The 19,942-nt window shown below is 42.6% G+C and overlaps 1 protein-coding gene across 3 annotated transcripts in view; it reads right to left on the bottom strand.

Moving 5' to 3' along the window:
* Positions 1–19,942, bottom strand: part of LOC140493432 (astacin-like metalloendopeptidase) — a 196,017-nt gene that overhangs the window by 95,676 nt on the left and 80,399 nt on the right. For all 3 annotated transcript variants that reach the window (XM_072591861.1, XM_072591859.1, XM_072591860.1), the window contains one exon: positions 4,096–4,213. In XM_072591861.1, the coding sequence (XP_072447962.1) occupies positions 4,096–4,213 (118 nt within the window). The remainder of the gene's footprint in view (positions 1–4,095; positions 4,214–19,942) is intronic.

The raw sequence follows: 19,942 nt of genomic DNA, 5'->3' as shown, positions 1-19,942 counted from the left end.
TCCCAGAACCTCTTCAGTAACATTAACAACCGTTTCCCCCACTTTTGATCTTACTAACAAACAACCGAAATTAAACAGATTTTCCACTGCTCATCAAAGTTTTATTTAAAGATCCAGGACACTCATTTCCAAGTCTGTTTAAATTTGCTGGGACCTTTTGTACCCCAAATTTGTTCAATTCTGTACCCCAAATCCATCCAGATCCCAGACCGGATCTGTCCAGATCTGTCTAAATCCATCCAAATTTATCCAGATTCCAGACTTGAGCCCCAAATCTGTTAAGGCAGCGAGGTGCTCCACTCTTGGTGTTTCAATTTTAATTATCAGAGGGATGTCGACCACTCCTTCGTAACACAAGTTCTGCTGAAAGTATAGCAATCCTTCAGAAAGGGGTAGGAAATCATTTAACTATAAGAATGGCTAGCCCCTCTAGCTTCATATCCTGTCTCCACAGCTCAAGGATTCTCTCCTCCAACCGGGTACAGAGATGGATGGCAGGTGTCGCATCATCGGTCTTGTACTCTTCAGCACTATTGTGGACCACTTTCTTCTGCAAGGAGAAAAGGGGAGGAATTGTGAGAGATGAAAACATGGAAAGATTAGTAGTTTGGGGCAATGGGATGAATGAGAGCCAATGTTGGAAAAATGCTACATGCAATGGTGAAACGTGGCAGTGAGCTTTGGTTCATGCAATAGCAGAGTTAAAGTGAGTGTGGCACAGCAGACAAATGTTGGCACTTACCCTTGTAGAGTACAGAATATCATTAACATCCTTTCTGTACTGTTGGGTTTTCCTCCGGACTGTGGACAAAGCACTGATCCAGGTGTCAACTTCAGATCAGGTATGGTCTGGTACCATGGCCTCTATTGTCAGTCACAGAGTCATACAGCATGGAAACAAACCCTTTCATTCAAACAGTCCACACCGACCATGTTCCCAAACCAGTTACCTCCAAACCTTTCCTAATCATGTACTTATCCAAATGTCTTTTAAGTGTTGCAACTGTACCTGCATCCACCACTTGCTCTGGCAGTTCATTCCACATGCAAAACACCGTGTAAAAAAAAGTTTCCCATGTCTTTTTTTAAATATCTCTCCCTCATCTTAAAAATATGCCCCAAGATTTGAACTCCCCCAAACATGTGGAAAAAAAAGCCCCCATACTATGCACCTTATCTCCTAATTTTATGAACCTCTATAAAGTCACACCCCAGTGTCTCAGGCTTTCCAGCCTAACTTAAACCTTCCATTCCTAATAACATCCTGGTAAATCTTTTCTGAACCTTCTTCAATTTAATGATGTTCTTCCGATAGCAGGGCAACCAGAATTGTACAGAGTACTCAAGAAGAGGCCTCATCAACATTCTGTACAAACTCAACGCAATGTCCCAACTCCTATACTCAAAGGTCTGAGCAATGAAGAAAGATCCTCCTCTCAAACATTCTGTCCACATGGTCCCAGTCAACAACAGAGGTATCAACTTGTCTCTGTTAGCCATTTCTGGGCAATTCTTCCTATACAGGTTGTTCTGCTGTAACGTGACACTGTGTTCCTCTGCACACTCACAATATAGAAAATTGTGCTATAGAAAAGTGCTTTAGAAAACCGCACTGCATAAGATCACTAACAGAAAATTGCTATACCCGTTCAGTAGAAAGTTCACATTATCCAAACAATGTCCACAATTCATCAATCACATTATAGCCAATTCATGCTAACAAAAATGCATTATACCAGAACGACATGTACAGAAACTGTGAAGGGTAATTTTTGGCTTGCAACCTTTGAACTGGTGCCTGCCTAGGCATTAAATATAGCATTAGTGGCAAGAAACCTGGCAAGATCCCGACTGCGGCAATCACTTCCATTGCTAGTGAGCATAAGAAAGCATGAGTGCAGTGCCATGGTGCATGGCTGATGAGGTGTTCAGTGCAAATTTGTATGAGGAAACCCACTGGAACTCAGGAGGTCCAATTCTCCATGCATCGTCCCAACCTTTACAGCTATATTTTGAGAAAATTCAGCCCTTATGCTCCAGGTTAGGAGTATATACTGCCAGGAAGTTAGCTATATCACACAAATTCTGTACAGAAGCTTGATGAGAAGTCATTAACTGTTCGATGGCTCTATGCTATTAGATCTGAGAGAGAGATTCTGGAAAATAGTAAACTGTTGAGTGCTGGAGTCAGGCTATGGAAGTTGTCATAGGGAGCTAAGAAAATGGGAATTCAGCGGTGCTGTGTTGGGAAAAGCTGAAAGGGGCATGGATAACGCGATGGAACATTAATACTTCAGTGCAGCTGAGTGAGTGGAGTGAAAAACTCACAGGCAATACATCCTTGAAGAACTGAACAAGATTGGAGTTCAGGGAAAAACCCAGGCTTGGTACTGACTCAGCAAGTCCAGCAGTCACTGTAGAACTGGAGATATGCTTATGGATGAGTATTAGAGAACAGTTGGAGTATCCAGGGGAACATTGACCCAGGAAGGAGAACGAGTACCAGAATGAGAGTAGTTGTTAAGGTAGGAGATAGTGAGGACTGCAGATGCTGGAGATCAGAGCTGAAAATGTGTTGCTGGAAAAGCGCAGCAGGTCAGGCAGCATCCAAGGAGCAGGAGAATCGACGTTTCGGGCATGAGCCCTTCTTCAGGAAGTTGTTCAGGTAGTACATAACAAAATATTTCTTGAGCAGGCATTCAAGGCCAGATCAGAAAAAGTGAAAACTGTAATCTCCTTTAAAGTTAAATGAAATTTGATGACCCTCTGTGGCATTAATGTTTACTGAGGGAGCGACTGAGAAATCCTGACATTTTTCTTGATCGTATTTTGATTTACTTTATGCTGTGGAGTAAACTATAGTTTATCACTCAAATTTACCATGTGAATTCTGGATGTTCAAAATAAGTTACACAATTATTTTAAATTATATTACTGTCCTAATGTTGTACAACAAAGTTTATTATTATTTTGTGAATGTTGTGACTTTATTTTGTTAGCAAGTCTCTGGATCTTGCACTCCTGTCTATTTCAAAAAACATAGTTACTGATTTCTAGCAAGATTGTAACATTAATTTAGTGATAAGGTCTGCCACTGTAAAGAAGAAGAATGTATTTTGGCCCTTGTTGCAAAGAATAAGGGCGAGAAAGTGAAGTACTGAGAACATTGTATGTGTCCGTGAGTCACGAATGCTAATTTTGTCTTGGATGTATATAGCTAAGGTTGGATTTTGGGATGAGAGTATTGTCTTATGATGAGAGGTTGAGAAGGACAGGCTATGTATTAGAAAGAGAGGAGACAATCTTGATTAAACACACAAGATTCTAAGAGACTGATTCATCCTAGTTGGTGAATCTAAAATATGTGGGCACAACTTCAGGACATGAGATTGATTATTCAGGACTGAGCTGAGGAGAACACTCTTCACTCAGATGCTTGAGATCGTTTGAGTTTATCATTTCACAGAATTGTAGATGTTACATCTTATGAGTATATTCAAGGTTGTGATAGATAGTTTTTGATTTCTCAGGGAATAGAGGGATATGGGGGACGAATGAGAAAATGAAATTGAGACAAAAGGTCAACTTTGATCATACTGAATGGTTAAGCAGGTTCTTCGGCAGTCTTGTGCATACTTCTAATCTCTTACATTTTTATGGAAACCTTCTTGTGGATATCATAAATTTAATTATTAGGAAAGGGTGACATTTAATTTCTTCCACTAAATTTTCAGAGATTGGATTGCGATATCTTTCCCCTTCTTTTAATGAAAAATTGTCCTTACTGAACAATGTTTATAAAACATCTTTATGATTTCTCAATTTTCTAAACATCTTTACTTTCAATTGGTATGTTCCTTCCTTCTTAATTTCTGTCTTACTGCATTTTTATTTTGAGCCAATCAACAAGTTTGTTACAGACGAGAAATGGTATAACAGCAAGAATATTCAGCTGCAAAACGTCTAATAGAAGTTGCTAGACGTATGAGGTGACAAATTTTACAGATCAAAATAGAAACTACTATTACATCAGATGTTAATTTACCAAAGTCACAGGTAAAACTAAATTCACAATAACTAACTTTTTCTACTTACCCTATCCCATCAATAAACTCAAGATAGGTCATTTCCCTTGTTCTGTATTTAAATTTGACACATGTCAAAGTCTCAAGCTCTGCCATAGAAGCAGTTATTACTGCTCGTTGAGCTTTATCTGTGAAAAAGAATAACCAATGCGATAAATAATCAAATTCCTTCAAATTTAAAGACCTACAAATGTAGCGATACATATGCTGATAACTTTATTCCTCAGTCACTTCTAGGATTAAAAAAAAACTTAACTGTAACTGGATTGGGTTACTTGGAACCTAGTTATACAGAGGAACCTTGATTATCCGAAGGACACAGGTGGGGAGTATTTTGTTCGGTTAATTGAATTCCGGATAATCAAATGCTGGATAACATAGGTTAGCCAAGCATCGGGACCTTACGGTCCTGCCGGATAATCTGATATTCGGATAATTGAGGTTCCTCTGTACTCACATGTAAATTAAAACTTGCCACTTAGTTAATCAAGGTTAAGGCCAGCTTCAAGACAGCTTTTAGTGACAGCTGCCAAACCTAGTTAAAATACAGGCGAGAAGCCACTGGGAGGATTCTAGAAGTTGGCTCAGTCACTGCACCCAAGGAGGGGTTCACTGGGGATTGGAGGGGTGGGAATGGACAGACAACCACATATCCTCAGATGACTGGTATTGACAATATAAGCCATTAATCTCTAAACGACAGTGAGGTGTCACCTTTCAGCAAAAAAAACTGAAACAAAGGGCACCTAGTGGGAAGGACAGGCCAGAGAGGAGAAAAAGGTAGCCAATCTTCACCGAAACAGAGTCAATGAAGGAGGAGGAAACAAAGGGGGCAGGGGATACAAGTGAGAACCACCCAGAAAAGAAAAGGTGCACCGCTCAACATAGAAACACAAGATTTCGTGAGGCGCCCAGTGAAACCCAACAGCACAACTCTGGGCAACAGGGAGCAGCAATGCTTTGAATAAGGAGCAGAGAATGACAGCCTCTCTGTTGGGAGTCTGAAGTGGACCTTCCTGGCTTTGTCCTCACCACAATGACACCAGAGGAAGGGCTCCAGGGAGGAACAGGACAGTTACTTCAGCCATGTGAGGGTCAGCAGTTCACCCACCCAACAGGGATGCAGGTACACCTTAGTGACAAGACTGTGGATGAAAAGACATTGGGTCTATAGGTAATTCTACAAAATCTCAATGGGTTTTAAAATTGCTATTATTAATGTGCATTGCACTAAATCTATTTCGCAATGTGGGTAAATAGGCAAAGCCTTTTCCCTGGGGTCGGGGAGTCCAGAACTAGAGGGCATAGGTTTAGGGTGAGAGGGGAAAGACCTATGGAGTAACTCTTCCACGCAGAGGGTAGTACGTGTATGGAATGAATTGCCAGAGGATGTGGTGGAGGCTGGTACAATTGCAACATTTAAGAGGCATTTGGATGGGTATGTGAATAGGAAGGGTTTGGAGGGATATGGGCCGGGTGCTGGCAGGTGGGACTAGACTGGGTTGGGATATCTAGTCGGCATGGACGGTTTGTACCAAAGGGTCTGTTTCCATGCTGTACATCTCTATGACTCTATTGTGTTTTCACTTTGGCTTAACCTCAAAGTGGACCACCTATTCTGCAGGAGTGTGGGATACCACTCCTCGGCAACTATAGGAAATGGCTGAGCTTGTAGGCCCACAGGTCTCTATTTAATCAGGAAAGAACGATTGTCATTCCTCCAGCCTGGGTAGTCTGCTGCGAGATGGCACCTTCACCACCTGCAAAGCTAAGACGGTGGTGGGCGGGCACTCTTTGCAGCAGATGATATGTACGAAAATACTCCCTAGACTAATTAACATGTACACCCCACTGGTAAGGTGAATAGCTAGCCATCTTGGAGCAACTCCCACTGCTTCTGGCAACATCTAGGCCAGTCATTCTGGTCAGACTTCAACTGCAAGATGGACAATCCAGAAGATCTGACAACAAACTGGACACCACTTCCAAATTCCTGATAGAAATGGCTGAAGTCACCAAGCTGCAAGACATCGTCAGTACCCCTGCAGACTATACACAGCATAGAAACACCTGGTCGCAGCCAGATGGGCTTATCCACTCCAGGATAAGTTTCCTGTTCGTGTTCCACATGTTCTCGGTCAGATCCATCGATGTCAAGCCAGTTTTCTTCTCTGACCACTGTCTCCTGCTAGGCAACTGTCCCCTAGAGAATAACCTGCAGGCTGTCAAGGGAACATGGAAACTGAATGTGGAACAGTTAACCCCAGAACCCATAATGGAGTTCAAAAGGGAATAAAAGATCAGAGGACTGTGAAGCCACTCTTCGAGTGTCTAGCAGTCTAGTACAAAACAGTCAAGGGTTTCATCAAGAGGTTCTTTATCCTCAAAGGTATTTAGAAGGTGAGATGGACAAGGGGGAAGACTGTCCAAATTCCAAAAATGCACGTGGAACTAAATCCTGCTGCAGATAATAGGGGTTGATGTTACGTAGGATCTCCAGGAGGTGAAGAGCCAGCAAGCCTCGCTCTTTACCTTGGAGACCTCCAAGATAATTTTTCAGCTTAGGGCCGATGGAGCAAGATGAAACGTGCTCATGTTTCTTCTTCCAGAATGTGCACAAGGAGAGCTCCATGCACAGCAGCCTGAAGAAAGGTGGGGTAAGCAACATTGTCTCAGTCTGACATCCTGAGGAATAGCAAATCCTTTTATGTCAGACTCTTTTATATCTGTGGAATGAAGCCCACAGATAGTGCAGCCTGCCTGCCTGCCCTCTATCACAGTGGTCTTCGATGACAGCATATGGGGGTGCCTGGACCAGATGTTATCTCTGGTTAGCTAACAAAGGCCCTCAAGTCCTTAGCAAAAACTAAAATTCCTGGAACGTACAGAGTTGCATTCAGCTCTGTGGGACTTGATTGGCCAGGACTTGAAGGTGTATGACAGTATGCATCTGGTTTGTAACGTGCAAATCCATGAAGAAAGGTGCCATCACCCTCATCTTCAAGCAGAGGCGAGAGGGAGGAAATTAGAAACTGGTGACCAATTTCACTGCTGAACGCAGATTATAAAATCCTGGATAATATCATTACCCACCAGGTCAGGTCAGCTGTCAGTGGGCAGAATCATAAGCATCTGCAACCATTCAAACTGGCCTCAGGAGCCAAGGCAAATCAAGGCAAGAGCGAGGCCATGTTCTGAGAGACCTGGGGCTAACCAATCCTTTATCCCTTTCAGAGTCCGGACAGATTACCTGACTGTGCCCAGAATATGTTTCAGAAGGGCCAGGGCATTTGCAAAATCTTGGCATTTCACCAAGTTGAGGCAGAAACTGGGCTTTTGGGAACACCGTTCCCCCTCTGTTGTGGGTAAAAACCTGTTCATCTCCCTTTTGGTATACATGGCACAGGTCTGGCCCATTCCCAGAACTTGCATTGTTACAGTCACCCCAGCCATCATCCACTTCATCAGGAGATCTAAGATGACTGTGTCCACCAGGATACCATGTACAAAGCCCTGGGTAAGGGGGAGGGGAAGGAAGAACATACATGACACTGCCCTCAACCTGATGGCCACCTGTGTGTGTGGCTGCATCAATCTGTGCATATACTGTTGGTACTTAAGTGTCATTCAGTACTGAGGGTCTACCTGTCCCCAGTGTTGCAAAGGATGGGTCTGACCTCAGTGCCACTGAATGCTCCAAGTGGCTGAACTGTTCTGTATCGTCTGTATTTCTTCGTGGAGAAATTTGCAAAGAAAAATATCTTTGACCACAAGTCCATCAGGAGTTGGTCAGCACATAGTGTCCACAAGACCCTGTGGGAAAAGGAGAGGATGGATCCTGTCAGGTTGTTCCCAGAGTAGATTGTTATGGCATTTGGCAGAATGCCTCATCACCAGAACATTCCAACAAGTACTAAGACATCACTTGGCTGGTGTTGAGAAGGGCACCACCTGCAAGATCCTTCATATATGCCTGGAATCTCTGTGCCACTTCACGCTGCCCTCACAGCAGTGCAGTGGTAGGGTAGAGACCATCACCCACCTCCTTCTGGGATGTGCCTATGCAAAGAAAGTTTGGAGAGAGATGCAGTGTTTTTTTTTAAATCGAGGTTCATCCTGAACAGCTCCATGATATAGGACTCTGCTGTACGGCCAGTTCCCTTGGATGTACTGACTGCACCTGGATGACCATCAACTCGGTAAAAGCTTTGGTCTGTCCAAAACTTGTTGGTCTTCCAGAGCAAGGAACTGACGTCAACTGAATGTTACAGACTGGCACATTCCAAGATCCAGGACTATGTCTTGAAGGATGCACTAAAGCTTGGTGCATCTGCAGCTAAGACGCAGCAGGGAAAAAATACCATCTTAAGCCTTTCTGCCAAAGGGACATGGGGTCCTTTCAGTTATTGGACTCTCCTGATGTCTAAAAGAAAGAAATAAATGTCTTGGGTTTGTTTGTTCTACATGTGGAAAAGCTATTTGTCTTGCACCCATCAGGGAAAACACAAGAATTCAAATTTTCAATGATCTCAATAAATTATACTACAAACAAACAAGGTGCTGGCTTGATGGCAAGTTGAATCTGATTGGCCAAGACAATGCCACGGAGGAAGTAACAGGAAACCAAAGGTTCCCAAGCTCTTGGGGTAATTTAAAAAATTGAAAGATACAAAAAGCATATGTTTTTTGAAGGCAAATTACCTCAAATATGTGAGCGACAAGCCATTTCATGCAGCTTCTATGCCGTGGCGAAACAAGTGATTTTTTTTTCCATTACTATAATGCTGTCATTGGTCCAGGAAGACATTCTACCTATCGTATTTTTGAGCAATATCGTATGTGAATTTTAATGCTGTTTAGCGCCGGATATGTATGATGTACATTGCAAAGATTACCTAATCGAATCAAGCAATTGTTCATAATAAGCAAACTGCAGACTACATCAAGCTTGCAAAGCCTAAAGAAAAAATCTGTTAGCTATGATTCTGTGATAGGACTGTTCAGCAAATACTAGCCAAAGTATGCTAACAAATACACTGACAGCTAATTTAAGATAATCAGTCAAACTTCTAAAATGTCTTATTTACACTTGCTAGAAACATGCAGTCATTTGTACGGGATCACTAGATCTGGATAGATGGTATTAAAAAGGATAATCAAGTGACTTTGATTTTGATCCAAGCAGAAAAACAACAGGTGACTGGGATTCAGGTTGCAAAAAACCATGAAAGCAGTCCATAACTCTATTTTGGAGATGTGAAACTCAGACATCTGGGAGCAATATCAGCTGAAGTGATGTCTGCTCATTGTAGGTGGAAGCCAAGGCATGGAAGGCAACCTGTGTGGTGCTATTAGCAGCTCAGTGAAACTGAAGTGATTGCCCGCATCATAAAATGAGAGTTAGACAAAGAAACATTCGTGAGTATGTTTCTCAGTTTGCTAGGCTGCTTGCTCAGTACCGTGCCAGTGATTAAATGATGAGGTCCTTATAAATTCAGTGGACCATAATCTTGGAATAATCAATTCAGAACCTAGGAGGTCAGCACTCATTGGGGAAGCTTTAATTCAGTCTTATTGATTGACAACATATTAAATACAGAAGCAACAAGAAAGCTTCCAGGTTAATTTGGAATTGCTGCTGAAGGGAAATCAGAAGCTAAAAAAGACAGATTTAAAAGTTGTTTTTTATTATCCTATGTCTCACTGAGGTAGTGCACTAGAAATCAAGCCCCACTATTCTGAGTCATTTCAAAAGTTAAAGGTTTTATGTAAGTAAGGAAATTCCCAGATTGAACTGCCTTTTAGCTGCTGCAGATCAGGTTTCTGAATTAACAGGGATTACTATCTATTAGAAATAAATCAGGTGGTATCACAGGTAAGTGTTTAAGACCCATGATTATATAACACAACTAGTTAAAACACTAACAACTTCCCTTATAAAACACCCCCTACACATACACACAAGATAGAAACAAAGACATAAGTGTTAACGGTAGACATAAAAACTAAGAAGGCAGTCTTGTCCACAAAGACCTTTTGACATTCTAGAATCATAGAATACCAACAATGAGGAAACAGGCCATTCGGCTCAACTGGTGCTCACCAACCCTGCGAAGAGCATCCCACGCAGACAATCACCCTACCCTTCCCATGGCTAACCCACCTCGCCTCTACATCCCTGAACACTATGGGCAATTTAGCATATCCAATCCACCTAACCTGCAAATATTTGGACTGTGGGAGGAAACCAGAGCACCTGGTGGAAACTCATGCAGACACAGGGAGAAAGTGCAAACTCCACACGTAATGTTGCCCAAGGAAGGAACTGAACCCAGGTCCCTGGCGCTGTGAGGCAGGAGTGCTAATCACTGAGCCACCGAACCACCCAAAGTCACTTATCAGGACCTTCTACTCCACCTTCCTCCTCCAGGAGACACAGGGCAACCTATCTAGAATCTATCTATTATAGAATCTCTGATATAGGGCTTAAAGGAATTCATTAGGGAACATAAAATGGTCTTATTCAGGTTTCGGACATTTTTATTGCAGGAAAAAGAACAGCTCCATTCTTCTTGGATGTCTAATAGTTTTTGACTAAACGTGCTCACACACGAGTTATCAGTCATAGAGTTATACAGCACAGAAACAGACCCTTCGGTCCAACTCGTCTGCGATGACCAGGTACCCTAAACTGATCGAGTCACGTTTGCCAGCATTTAGTCCACATCCTTCTAAACCTGTCCTATTTGTGTATTCTTACAGATGCCTTTTAAATACTGTAATTTTTCTCACCTCTTCCACTTCCTTTGGCAGCTCATTCCATGCATGCACCACCTAGTGTGTGAAGAAATTGACCCTTAGGTCCCTTTTAAATCTTGCCCCTCTCACATTAAACGTAACCCCTCTAGTGTTGGACTTCACTGGCCTGGGGAAAAAAAGACCTTGGTTATTCACCCTATCCATGTCCCTCTATAAATTCACTCCTCAGCCTCCAATGCTGCATGGGAAAAAAGCCCCAGCCAAATCAGCCTCTTCCTATAACGCAAAACTTTCAATCCTGGCAACATCCTTGTAAATCATTTCTGCACTATTTCAAGTTTAACATCTTTCCTATAGCAGGAAGATCAGAATTGAATGCTGCATTCCAGAAGTGACCACACCAATATCCTGTACAGATACAACATGACTCCTCAATTCCTATATTTAATGCATTGACCAATGATGTCATGCAAACAAATGTGTTCTCCACCACCCTTTCTACCTGTGACTCCACTTTCAAAGAACTATGCACCTGTACTGCAAGGTCTCCACTTACCAACACTCTAATGGACCTTACCATTAATTGTGTAAATCCTGCCTGGTTTGCCTTACCAAAATGCAACACCTCACATTTATCTAAATTAAACCCATCACCATCAGACACCCCTTCTCCCAGTGGCACAAATGATCAAGGTCTCAGTACAATGAGATAACCATCTTCACGGTCACTGCACCACCACTTTTGGTATCATCTGCAAATTTACTAACCATGTATATTTACATCCAAATTATTTATATAAATAACAAAACGCAATGGACCCAGCAACAATCATTGCAGCACACCGCTGATCACAGGTCTCGAGTCCGAAAACAACCCTCAAACTCATATCTTCAAGCCAATTTTGTATTCAATTGGCTAACTCCCCCTGGACTTCAAGTATTCTAAATATATGGAACCTTGTCGAATACCTTGAAGTCCACATAGACTATCTTTACCGCTCTGCCTCTTTGTCACCTCTTCAAAAACTCAAATTAACAAGACAATTTCCCATGCACAAAACCATGCTGACTGTCCCTAATCGATTCTTGCCTTTCCAAATGCATGTAAATCCTATTCTTCAGAATCCCCTCAGATAACACGAGGGTGGCATGGTAGCTTGAGGACAACACGGTGGCTCAGTGGTTAGCACTGCTGCCTCTCAACGCCAGAGACCAGGTTCAATTCCCACCTCAGGCCCCTGTATGTGTGGAGTTTGCACATTCTCCCCCTATCTGTGTGGGTTTCCTCCAGGTGCACTGGTTTCCTCCCACAGTCCAAAGATGTGCCGATCAGGTGAGTTATTGACAGACTGAAAACCTTTGTCATAGTCACTTGTATCTAATTGTGCTGTTAACTCATTAACTTTGCTCTGAATACAATGTGCATTAAATAATGAGCCATTAATTTTACCTATTTATCAATTCCTCCCACCATCCTTATTTATTATTGTTTTTCTATATTTGTATATTCTATTATTTCCTGTCCCACACTTCGTATCATCATCCAAATTGTTGCCTATAAAGTTGCTATATTCTTTTCCTTTGTATACCCACATTTCCCTACTTTATTTAGTTTAACACACTCCCTGCAACTTTACTTATTCATTTTGTCAGGACACTGGTCGCAGCACCAGTCAATTGAAGTAAAGCACATCCCACCAGAACAGTTTTCTTCTACTGCAGTACTGGTGTCAGTGTCCCATGAATTGAAACCCATTCAACCCACACCAATCTTTGAGCTTTTAACCTCTTGACTTTATTTACCTTTTGCCAAGGATTAAGCTAGTAATCGAAAGGTTAATACCTTGTAGATTCTGCATTTTAAATTACCTCACAACAGTTCAAAATCTTTCATCAGAACCTCCTATTTGGTACTATGAAGGTTGTTGGTACCATCATAGATGATGACAACTGGATCCCACACCTTTCACAGCAGGTTCCTCTCCAGACCAGACAAAATATACTATGACGCTTGATAGCTAACGAGCCTTCGGGTCTCTCCATTACAACTGCAGAGCACGGTATCCACCTCCATAAATATACAATTCTCCTTATTGCCTGCTCACAAGATTTCATCAAATCACTATCTTTCCTAAACAACCACACTGGCTGGCAGTCCTTGATTACTCTATGTCTTTCTAAGTGACAGTGATCCTGCTAACCTAAATGGATTCTAATAATTTGCAAACTGCTAACAGAAACTGAAGACTGCAGATGCTGGAGATCAGAGTCAAAAAGTGTGACACTGGAAAAGCACAGCAGGTCAGGCAACATCCGAGGAGCAGGAGAGTTGATGTTTCAGCATAAACCCTTCATCAGGATTGTATTCCAGCCCCACACTTTTCAACTGCAAACTGCTAAACGCAGACTGATTGGCCTGTAAGTATTTGGTCTATTCCTTGATCATTTCTAAACAAAGGTACAATGATTTTTGTAAGCTGAAGGCCCACATGAAGGCATACTTCTCTCAAAAGAGGCAAAGATTAAGAAAGTTCCTATGTTCTTATGAACTGAAGTCGGAAAAAATATGCAAAAGTAATTTGCATCACACAGCAGGACCTTTATGAAACCACATGTGAAGGAGGAGGCCACTGGAATACTGTTTGTCAGTTCTACTGAAAGGCTATAAAACTATTGCAAAAAAAACCAGAAATAACCTAGTCACTGCTTCTTTAAAAAGTTTCAATGTATCCTCCTTTAACATTCACTTTGCTAAGAAAATACGAGAAAGACAACATAATTGGTAAAGCTTTATCCATAGTTTAAAAGTTGCAAAGAAAATCAGGCCTTACTTATGATATTTCTATTATGTGTAAAGCTTGCTAAACCTATGTTTTTCATATTTGCTTTTGCTTTGGTTAGAAACAAAAAAATGGCAGATGCTGGAATCCAATGTAGATAAGCAGGTGGCTGGGAGAACACAGAGAGCCAGGTAGCATCAGGAGAAGTAACTTTACTCGTGTAACCCTTTAGGGCTGGGGGTGAGTGGAAGGGAAGCTGCAAATAAGGGGTAGTGGGAGTATTGGGTGGTGAGGTAGGCATGGTCAGCAGGAGGAATGAATCTGGTCAGTAGCTGGAAGGAGGGGTTGATCAGAGGAATAGAAAGTTGGGGGGGGGGGGCAGCTGGAATGGAAAACTCGGTGTTAAGTCCTCTGGGCTGTACACTGCCCAGGCAGAAGATGAGGTGTAATTTCTCCAATATGCAATCTGATTCACTGTGGTAATGCAGGATGCCAAGGATGGTCATGTCGGAAAGGGAGTGGGAAGGGGATTAAAATGGGCGGTGACAGGGAGGTCAGATTGGCCCCTGCAGGCCCAGCTGAGATGCTTGGCAAAACATGCTCTAGTTTACATTTGATCTCACCAATGTAGAGAAGACCACATTGGGAGCACCGGATATAGTAAATGAGGTTGGAGGAGAGGCAGGTGAACCTCTGTCTCACCTGGAAGGACTGTTTGGGGCCTTGGATATATTGAACAGTCCCTTTTCATTACCTATACAGACAATGCGCCTCAACTCTTCTACCATTACACCGATGATTACATCGGTGCAGCATCCTGTACCCAGGCTGAACTGGAACACAAGTTCCACTCCACCCTTAAATTCACCTTGTCCCACCTTGGACACCTCCCTGCCCTTTCTTGACTTTCCCATTTCTATCTCTGGTGATTGTCTCCAGAATGTTTACTATAAACCCACAGACTTCCAAAACTACCTGGACTACACCTCCTCCCACCCAGTATCCTGCATGAACTCAATCCTGTTTTCCCAATTCCTCCGCCTCCGCCGCATCTGGTCAGACAAGGAGACATTCCATTCCCAAGCATCCCGGATGTCCACCTACTTTGACCAACGTGCTTTTCCCCCTCTGTCATCCACACACCTCCTTCATTCCCTGCTCCACCCGTTCTAAACCCAGCCCCCTCCAAACGCAATAAAGACAGGGTCTTCCTTGACCTCACCTACCACCCCACCAGTCTTAGCATCCAGCATATCATCCTTAAAACACTTCTGCAAACTCCAATTAGGCACCACCAAGAACATCTTCCCCTCCTCATCCCTCTCTGCCTTCTACAAAGTCTGTTCCCTTCACCAATCCTTACTTCGTGCCACTCTCTGCACTAAACCCCCCGAACCCCCAGGTACCTACCCCTGCAACCATAAAAGATGCAAAACCTGCCAGCACATCACCCCTCCTCACCTCCATCCAGGGCCCGAAACAGTCCTTCCAGGTGAGTCAGAGGATCACCTACCTCTCCACCAACCTAGTTCACTGTATTCAGTGCTCCCAACGTGGTCTTCTCTACGTTGGTGAGACCAAGCGTAAACTCAGGGGTGCATTTTGCCGAGCATCTCAGCCAGGCCCACAGGGCCGACCTGACGTTCCAGTCACCGCCCATTTTAATTATCCTTCCCACTCCCTTTCCGACATGACCATCCTTGGACTCCTCCACTGCCACAGCCAATCAGACTGCAAATTGGAGGAAACACACTTCACCTTCCCGCTGCGCAGCCTATAGCCCAGAGTACTTAACACCGAGTTCTCCAATTTCAAATAACCTTCCTTCCCATCCCCCAACTCCCTTTGCAGCCCTTGCATTCCTCTGATCGATCCCTCCTTCCAGCCACCAACCAGATTAATTCCTCCCATTGACCAATCAGGTCATACCCTCCACTTGTGTACACCTGTGCCTATTTCACCATCCCGCCCTCATCCCATCCAAAACCCACCCCCATCCCACCACTTTATCTGCAGGTTCCCTAACACCCATCCCCTGTCCTGAAGAAGGGTTATACCCAAAACGTTGACTTCTCCATCTCCTCATGCTGCCTGGTGTGCTATGTTCTTCAGCCTCCTGCTTGTCTACTTTTGTATTGGTTACGCTCTTCTCACATTATAAATAAAACCAGAAAGGTTTAAGGGTGGAAGGTATAGGGGAGATGTCAGGGGTGGGTTCTTCACCCAGAGAGTGGTGGGGGCATGGAATGCGCTGCCCGTGGGAGTGGTAGAGTCAGATTCATTGGCGACCTTTAAGCGGCATTTGGATAGGTACATGGATGGGTGCTTAATCTAGGATAGAAGTTCGGCACAACATCGTGGGCCGAAGGGCCTGTTCTGTGCTGTATTGTTCTATGTTCAATGAAAGGTCTGAGAAGGGTCACCAACCCTCAACATTAACTCTGATTTCGCTTTACAGATGCTGCCAGACCTGCTGATATTTTCCAGCAAATATTGTTTTTGTTTCTCACATTATAAACACCGTTACAAAGGTGTTTCATATTTAATATTTCTTTAAGAATATAACAAAAGAACACAAGAGTGCAGGAGTCAGCTATCTGGCCCTTCAAGCCTCCTTTCCTATTCAATAAAGTCATGGCTGATCTTTTAGTAGACTCAAATCCCCTTATCTGTGCTCTTACTGTATTCCTTAATTCCTTTATTGTTAAAAAAAAATCTATCTTTAGCCTTAAAAATGTTTACTGAACTACTTCATCAACTACTTCCCTGGGCAGGGAATTCCATAGATTAACAACCCTCTGGTGAAGAAGTTCCTTCTCAATTCAGTCCTTAATCAGCTCCCTCTAATCTTGAGGCCATGCCCTCTTGTCCTAGTTTCACCTGCCAGTGGAAATATCCTCTCTACTTCTAGCTTATCTATTCCCTTCATAATTTTATAGGTTTCAAAAAGATTCCCCCTCATTTTTCTAAATTCCAATGATTATAATCCCAGTTCACACAGTCTCTCCTCACAAGCCAACCCCCTCAACTCCAGAATCAACCTGGTAAACCTCCTCTGGACACCCTCCAGTGTCAATACATCCTTTCTCAAGTAAGGAGACCAAAACTGCACACAGTACTCTAGGTTTAACCTCACCAGCACCCTGTACAGCTGCAACATAACCTCGCTGCTTTTAAACTCAATTCCTTTCTCAATGAAGGACAAAATTCCATTTGCCTTCCTAATTACTTGTTGTATCTGCAGGCCAACCTTCTGTGATTCATGCACAAGGACACTCAAGTCCCTCTGCATAGCAGCATGCTGCAACCTTTTACCATTCAAGTAATTGAAGAGTTGTGGAGAATAATTAGATTAGATTACTTACAGTGTGGAAACAGGCCCTTCGGCCCAACCAGTCCACACCGACCCGCCGAAGCATATACCACCTAGACCCATACTCCTACATTTACCCCTTCACCTAACACTACAGACAATTTAGCATGGTCAATTCATCTAACCTGAACATTTTTGGATTGTGGGAGGAAACCGGAGCACCCGGAGGAAACCCACGCAGTCACGGGGAGAATGTGCAAACTCCACACAGTCAGTCGCCTGAGGCGGGAATTGAACCTGAGTCTCTGGCGCTGTGAGGCAGCAGTGCTAACCACTGTGCCACCCACCATGGTTTAATTTTATATTTGTGAAAATAGCAAGAGTTCTTCAGGGTAGTATCATAGGCCCAAATATTTTCAGGCACTTCATCAATAACTTTCCTACATCATAAAATCAGATGTGGGAATGTTCTCAGATGATTTCACAATAATCAGCAGCATTCACAACACTTCACATACTGCAGCAGTCCATGTGCAGCAAAGCCTGGACAATATTTAGACCTGGGCTGTTAATTAGCAATTAAGATTTATGCCAATGAATGTCAAGCAATGACCATTTCCAATGATATAATCTAACCTCTGACATTCAACGACCATGAACACATTTTCCCCAGGGCAGAAATGGCTGTCATGAGCGGTGATAAGTTTAAGGTGATTGGTGGAAGGTATAGGGGATATGTCAGAGATAGGTTCTTTACAGAAAGTGGTGGGTGTGTGGAATGTACTGCCAGCAGTGATAGCAGAGTCAGAGACAATAGGGACATATAAGCGACTGCTGGACAAGCACATGGATAGCAGTAAATTGAGGGATGTGTAGGTTAGGTTGATCTTATATTAAGATAAATGTATGGCACAGCATCATGGGCTGAAGAGCTTGTATTGTCCTGTACTGTTCTATGAACCCTCCACTAGCAACATCCTCAGGGTCACCATCAACTAGAAATCTAACCAACCAGTTATACAGAACAACCTCGGTTATCTGAATGTCAATTATCCAAATTTCAAGTTATCCAAACAAGATCTCAAGATCCTGTAAAAACATTATCTGTTATCCAAACAATCAATTATCTGAACAAAATACTCCTTGCCTGTCTCGTTCGGATAATTGAGGTTGTTCTGTATACACATGAGCAGATCAAGGGCTAGAAATTTACCAGTGAGTAACACACCTCCTATCTCATTAACACCTAGAAATTTGACCCATGAGACAGGAATGTGATAGAATGCTTTCCATTTGCCTGCATGGATACAACTCAAGCGACAATCAATAAGCCAGACACCATCTAGGATAAGGAAACCTGTTTGACTGGCATCCTACCTACCAACTTCAACACTCCCCTCACCAAGGTTCCTTTGACAGCACGCTCCAAAACTGTAATCTTTGCTGTCTCAAATGACAAAGGCATCAAATGCATAAGAACATCACTGCCTGCAAGACGGCCGCCATCCTGACTTGGAACTATATCATCTTTCTTTCACTGTTACCAGCTCAAAATCCTGGAACTTCTTTCTGATAAAAACTTCAGATGTCCAAACCCCAAAGACTGCAATGCTTCAAGATGACAACCCACAGCTTCTCAAGGTCATGTAAAAAAGGGTAATAAATGATAGATTAGCTGGCACGTCCATATTGCACAAATAAACTATAAAGATATATTATAAGATCATGTGTAAAGAATTGGTAGAGAAACTGTAAAACCATTGTACAGGCATTTTGTCTAGGGTAAAATTTCTTTTTATTCCCTAATGGATTAATTGTGAAGGAATCTACCTCTTTTAAAATTATTCAAACTTTTCTTAAAGACAGAGGATGAGGTATACAATTTGTACCATTCAGAAGTATGCAAGAAGGGCAGCAGGCAAAACTCACAAGATTGGAGATAGCAAAATGCCAACTCCAGAATCTGGGGGATGTTGCAAAAAGACAATACTGGTGACAAATATTTTGGTGCAAAAACACTGACGAGATGATATGGGTTTGGAGTGCAAGCAAATGAGTCCATTTAACAAGGTTAGTCAAAGAACATAAGAAAAGGGTTTGACCCCATCAGCTGCAGTGCTGTCATTAATCTTGTGCACATGGGGCCTAAGAAAAACCTGGAAGCCACTTACAACTCCACATTGTTATTGAACTGGGGCTCAGTAGTGTCAGCTCAGTGAAAGGATGTGGGTTAGTCCAAGAAAATGTCATTGCAATAGAAAATCAACGATGGTCTAGTTGAATGGTACTCAAAGGCAAAATAACATCTTCTAACTTCCTATGTTCCTAAGAAGCTTTAGAAATACCTATTTAGCACATTTGGAAGCTGGGGCAGAAAAGAAATTCCATGAGGGGGTTGTTGTTGGCTCAATTAAACTTTTAAGTGATTGTCTGGTGGCAGTAGGGATAAAGAAAAGTCTATGCGCCAGTGGTTACCTACTCCTTTCAACTTCAATGCTGGGATACTGCCAGTGATTAGATGCTGGGCAGTCTTGTAAACCTAGAGAAACAGTTTCAGAAGTGACTGAGCAACTGGGACATGAGCAGTCACTGGGGCCGACTTAGTTTGAGTCCCAACAGAAGCAAGGTAGCTTTCAAGCTGAGTAGCTATTGGAAGAAAATTGGATAAATGCCTTGATTGAGAGGAGCTTTGAAAGTCTTGAAAACCCTTCATGACGAGGATAGAATTTAAAAGATTTTATGTGACTCTTTACTGATTGCGGGTGTGGGAAAAGATCTGCCACACAGAATACAGAAACTCAAACCTGTCCAAACCATACAAGAAACACCCAGAACACCTCAGCATTGACCAAACAGACTGACGAGGGAAACCAGACATGACTACCGTCTTTTTTTTATTTCAAAATATACTTTATTCATGTAAATAAATCTCTGGTACTTGTACAATTTTCCATGTTGTTCATAGTTATATACATTGCATGTCTTAACGTTACAAAGAACAAATT

The sequence above is a fragment of the Chiloscyllium punctatum genome, chromosome 22 (assembly GCF_047496795.1).
Source record: "Chiloscyllium punctatum isolate Juve2018m chromosome 22, sChiPun1.3, whole genome shotgun sequence".
In the NCBI taxonomy this organism is placed as follows: Eukaryota; Metazoa; Chordata; class Chondrichthyes; order Orectolobiformes; family Hemiscylliidae; genus Chiloscyllium; species Chiloscyllium punctatum.
Note: the sequence above shows the minus strand (reverse complement) of the source record. Positions and strands in the feature narration are given on the sequence as shown.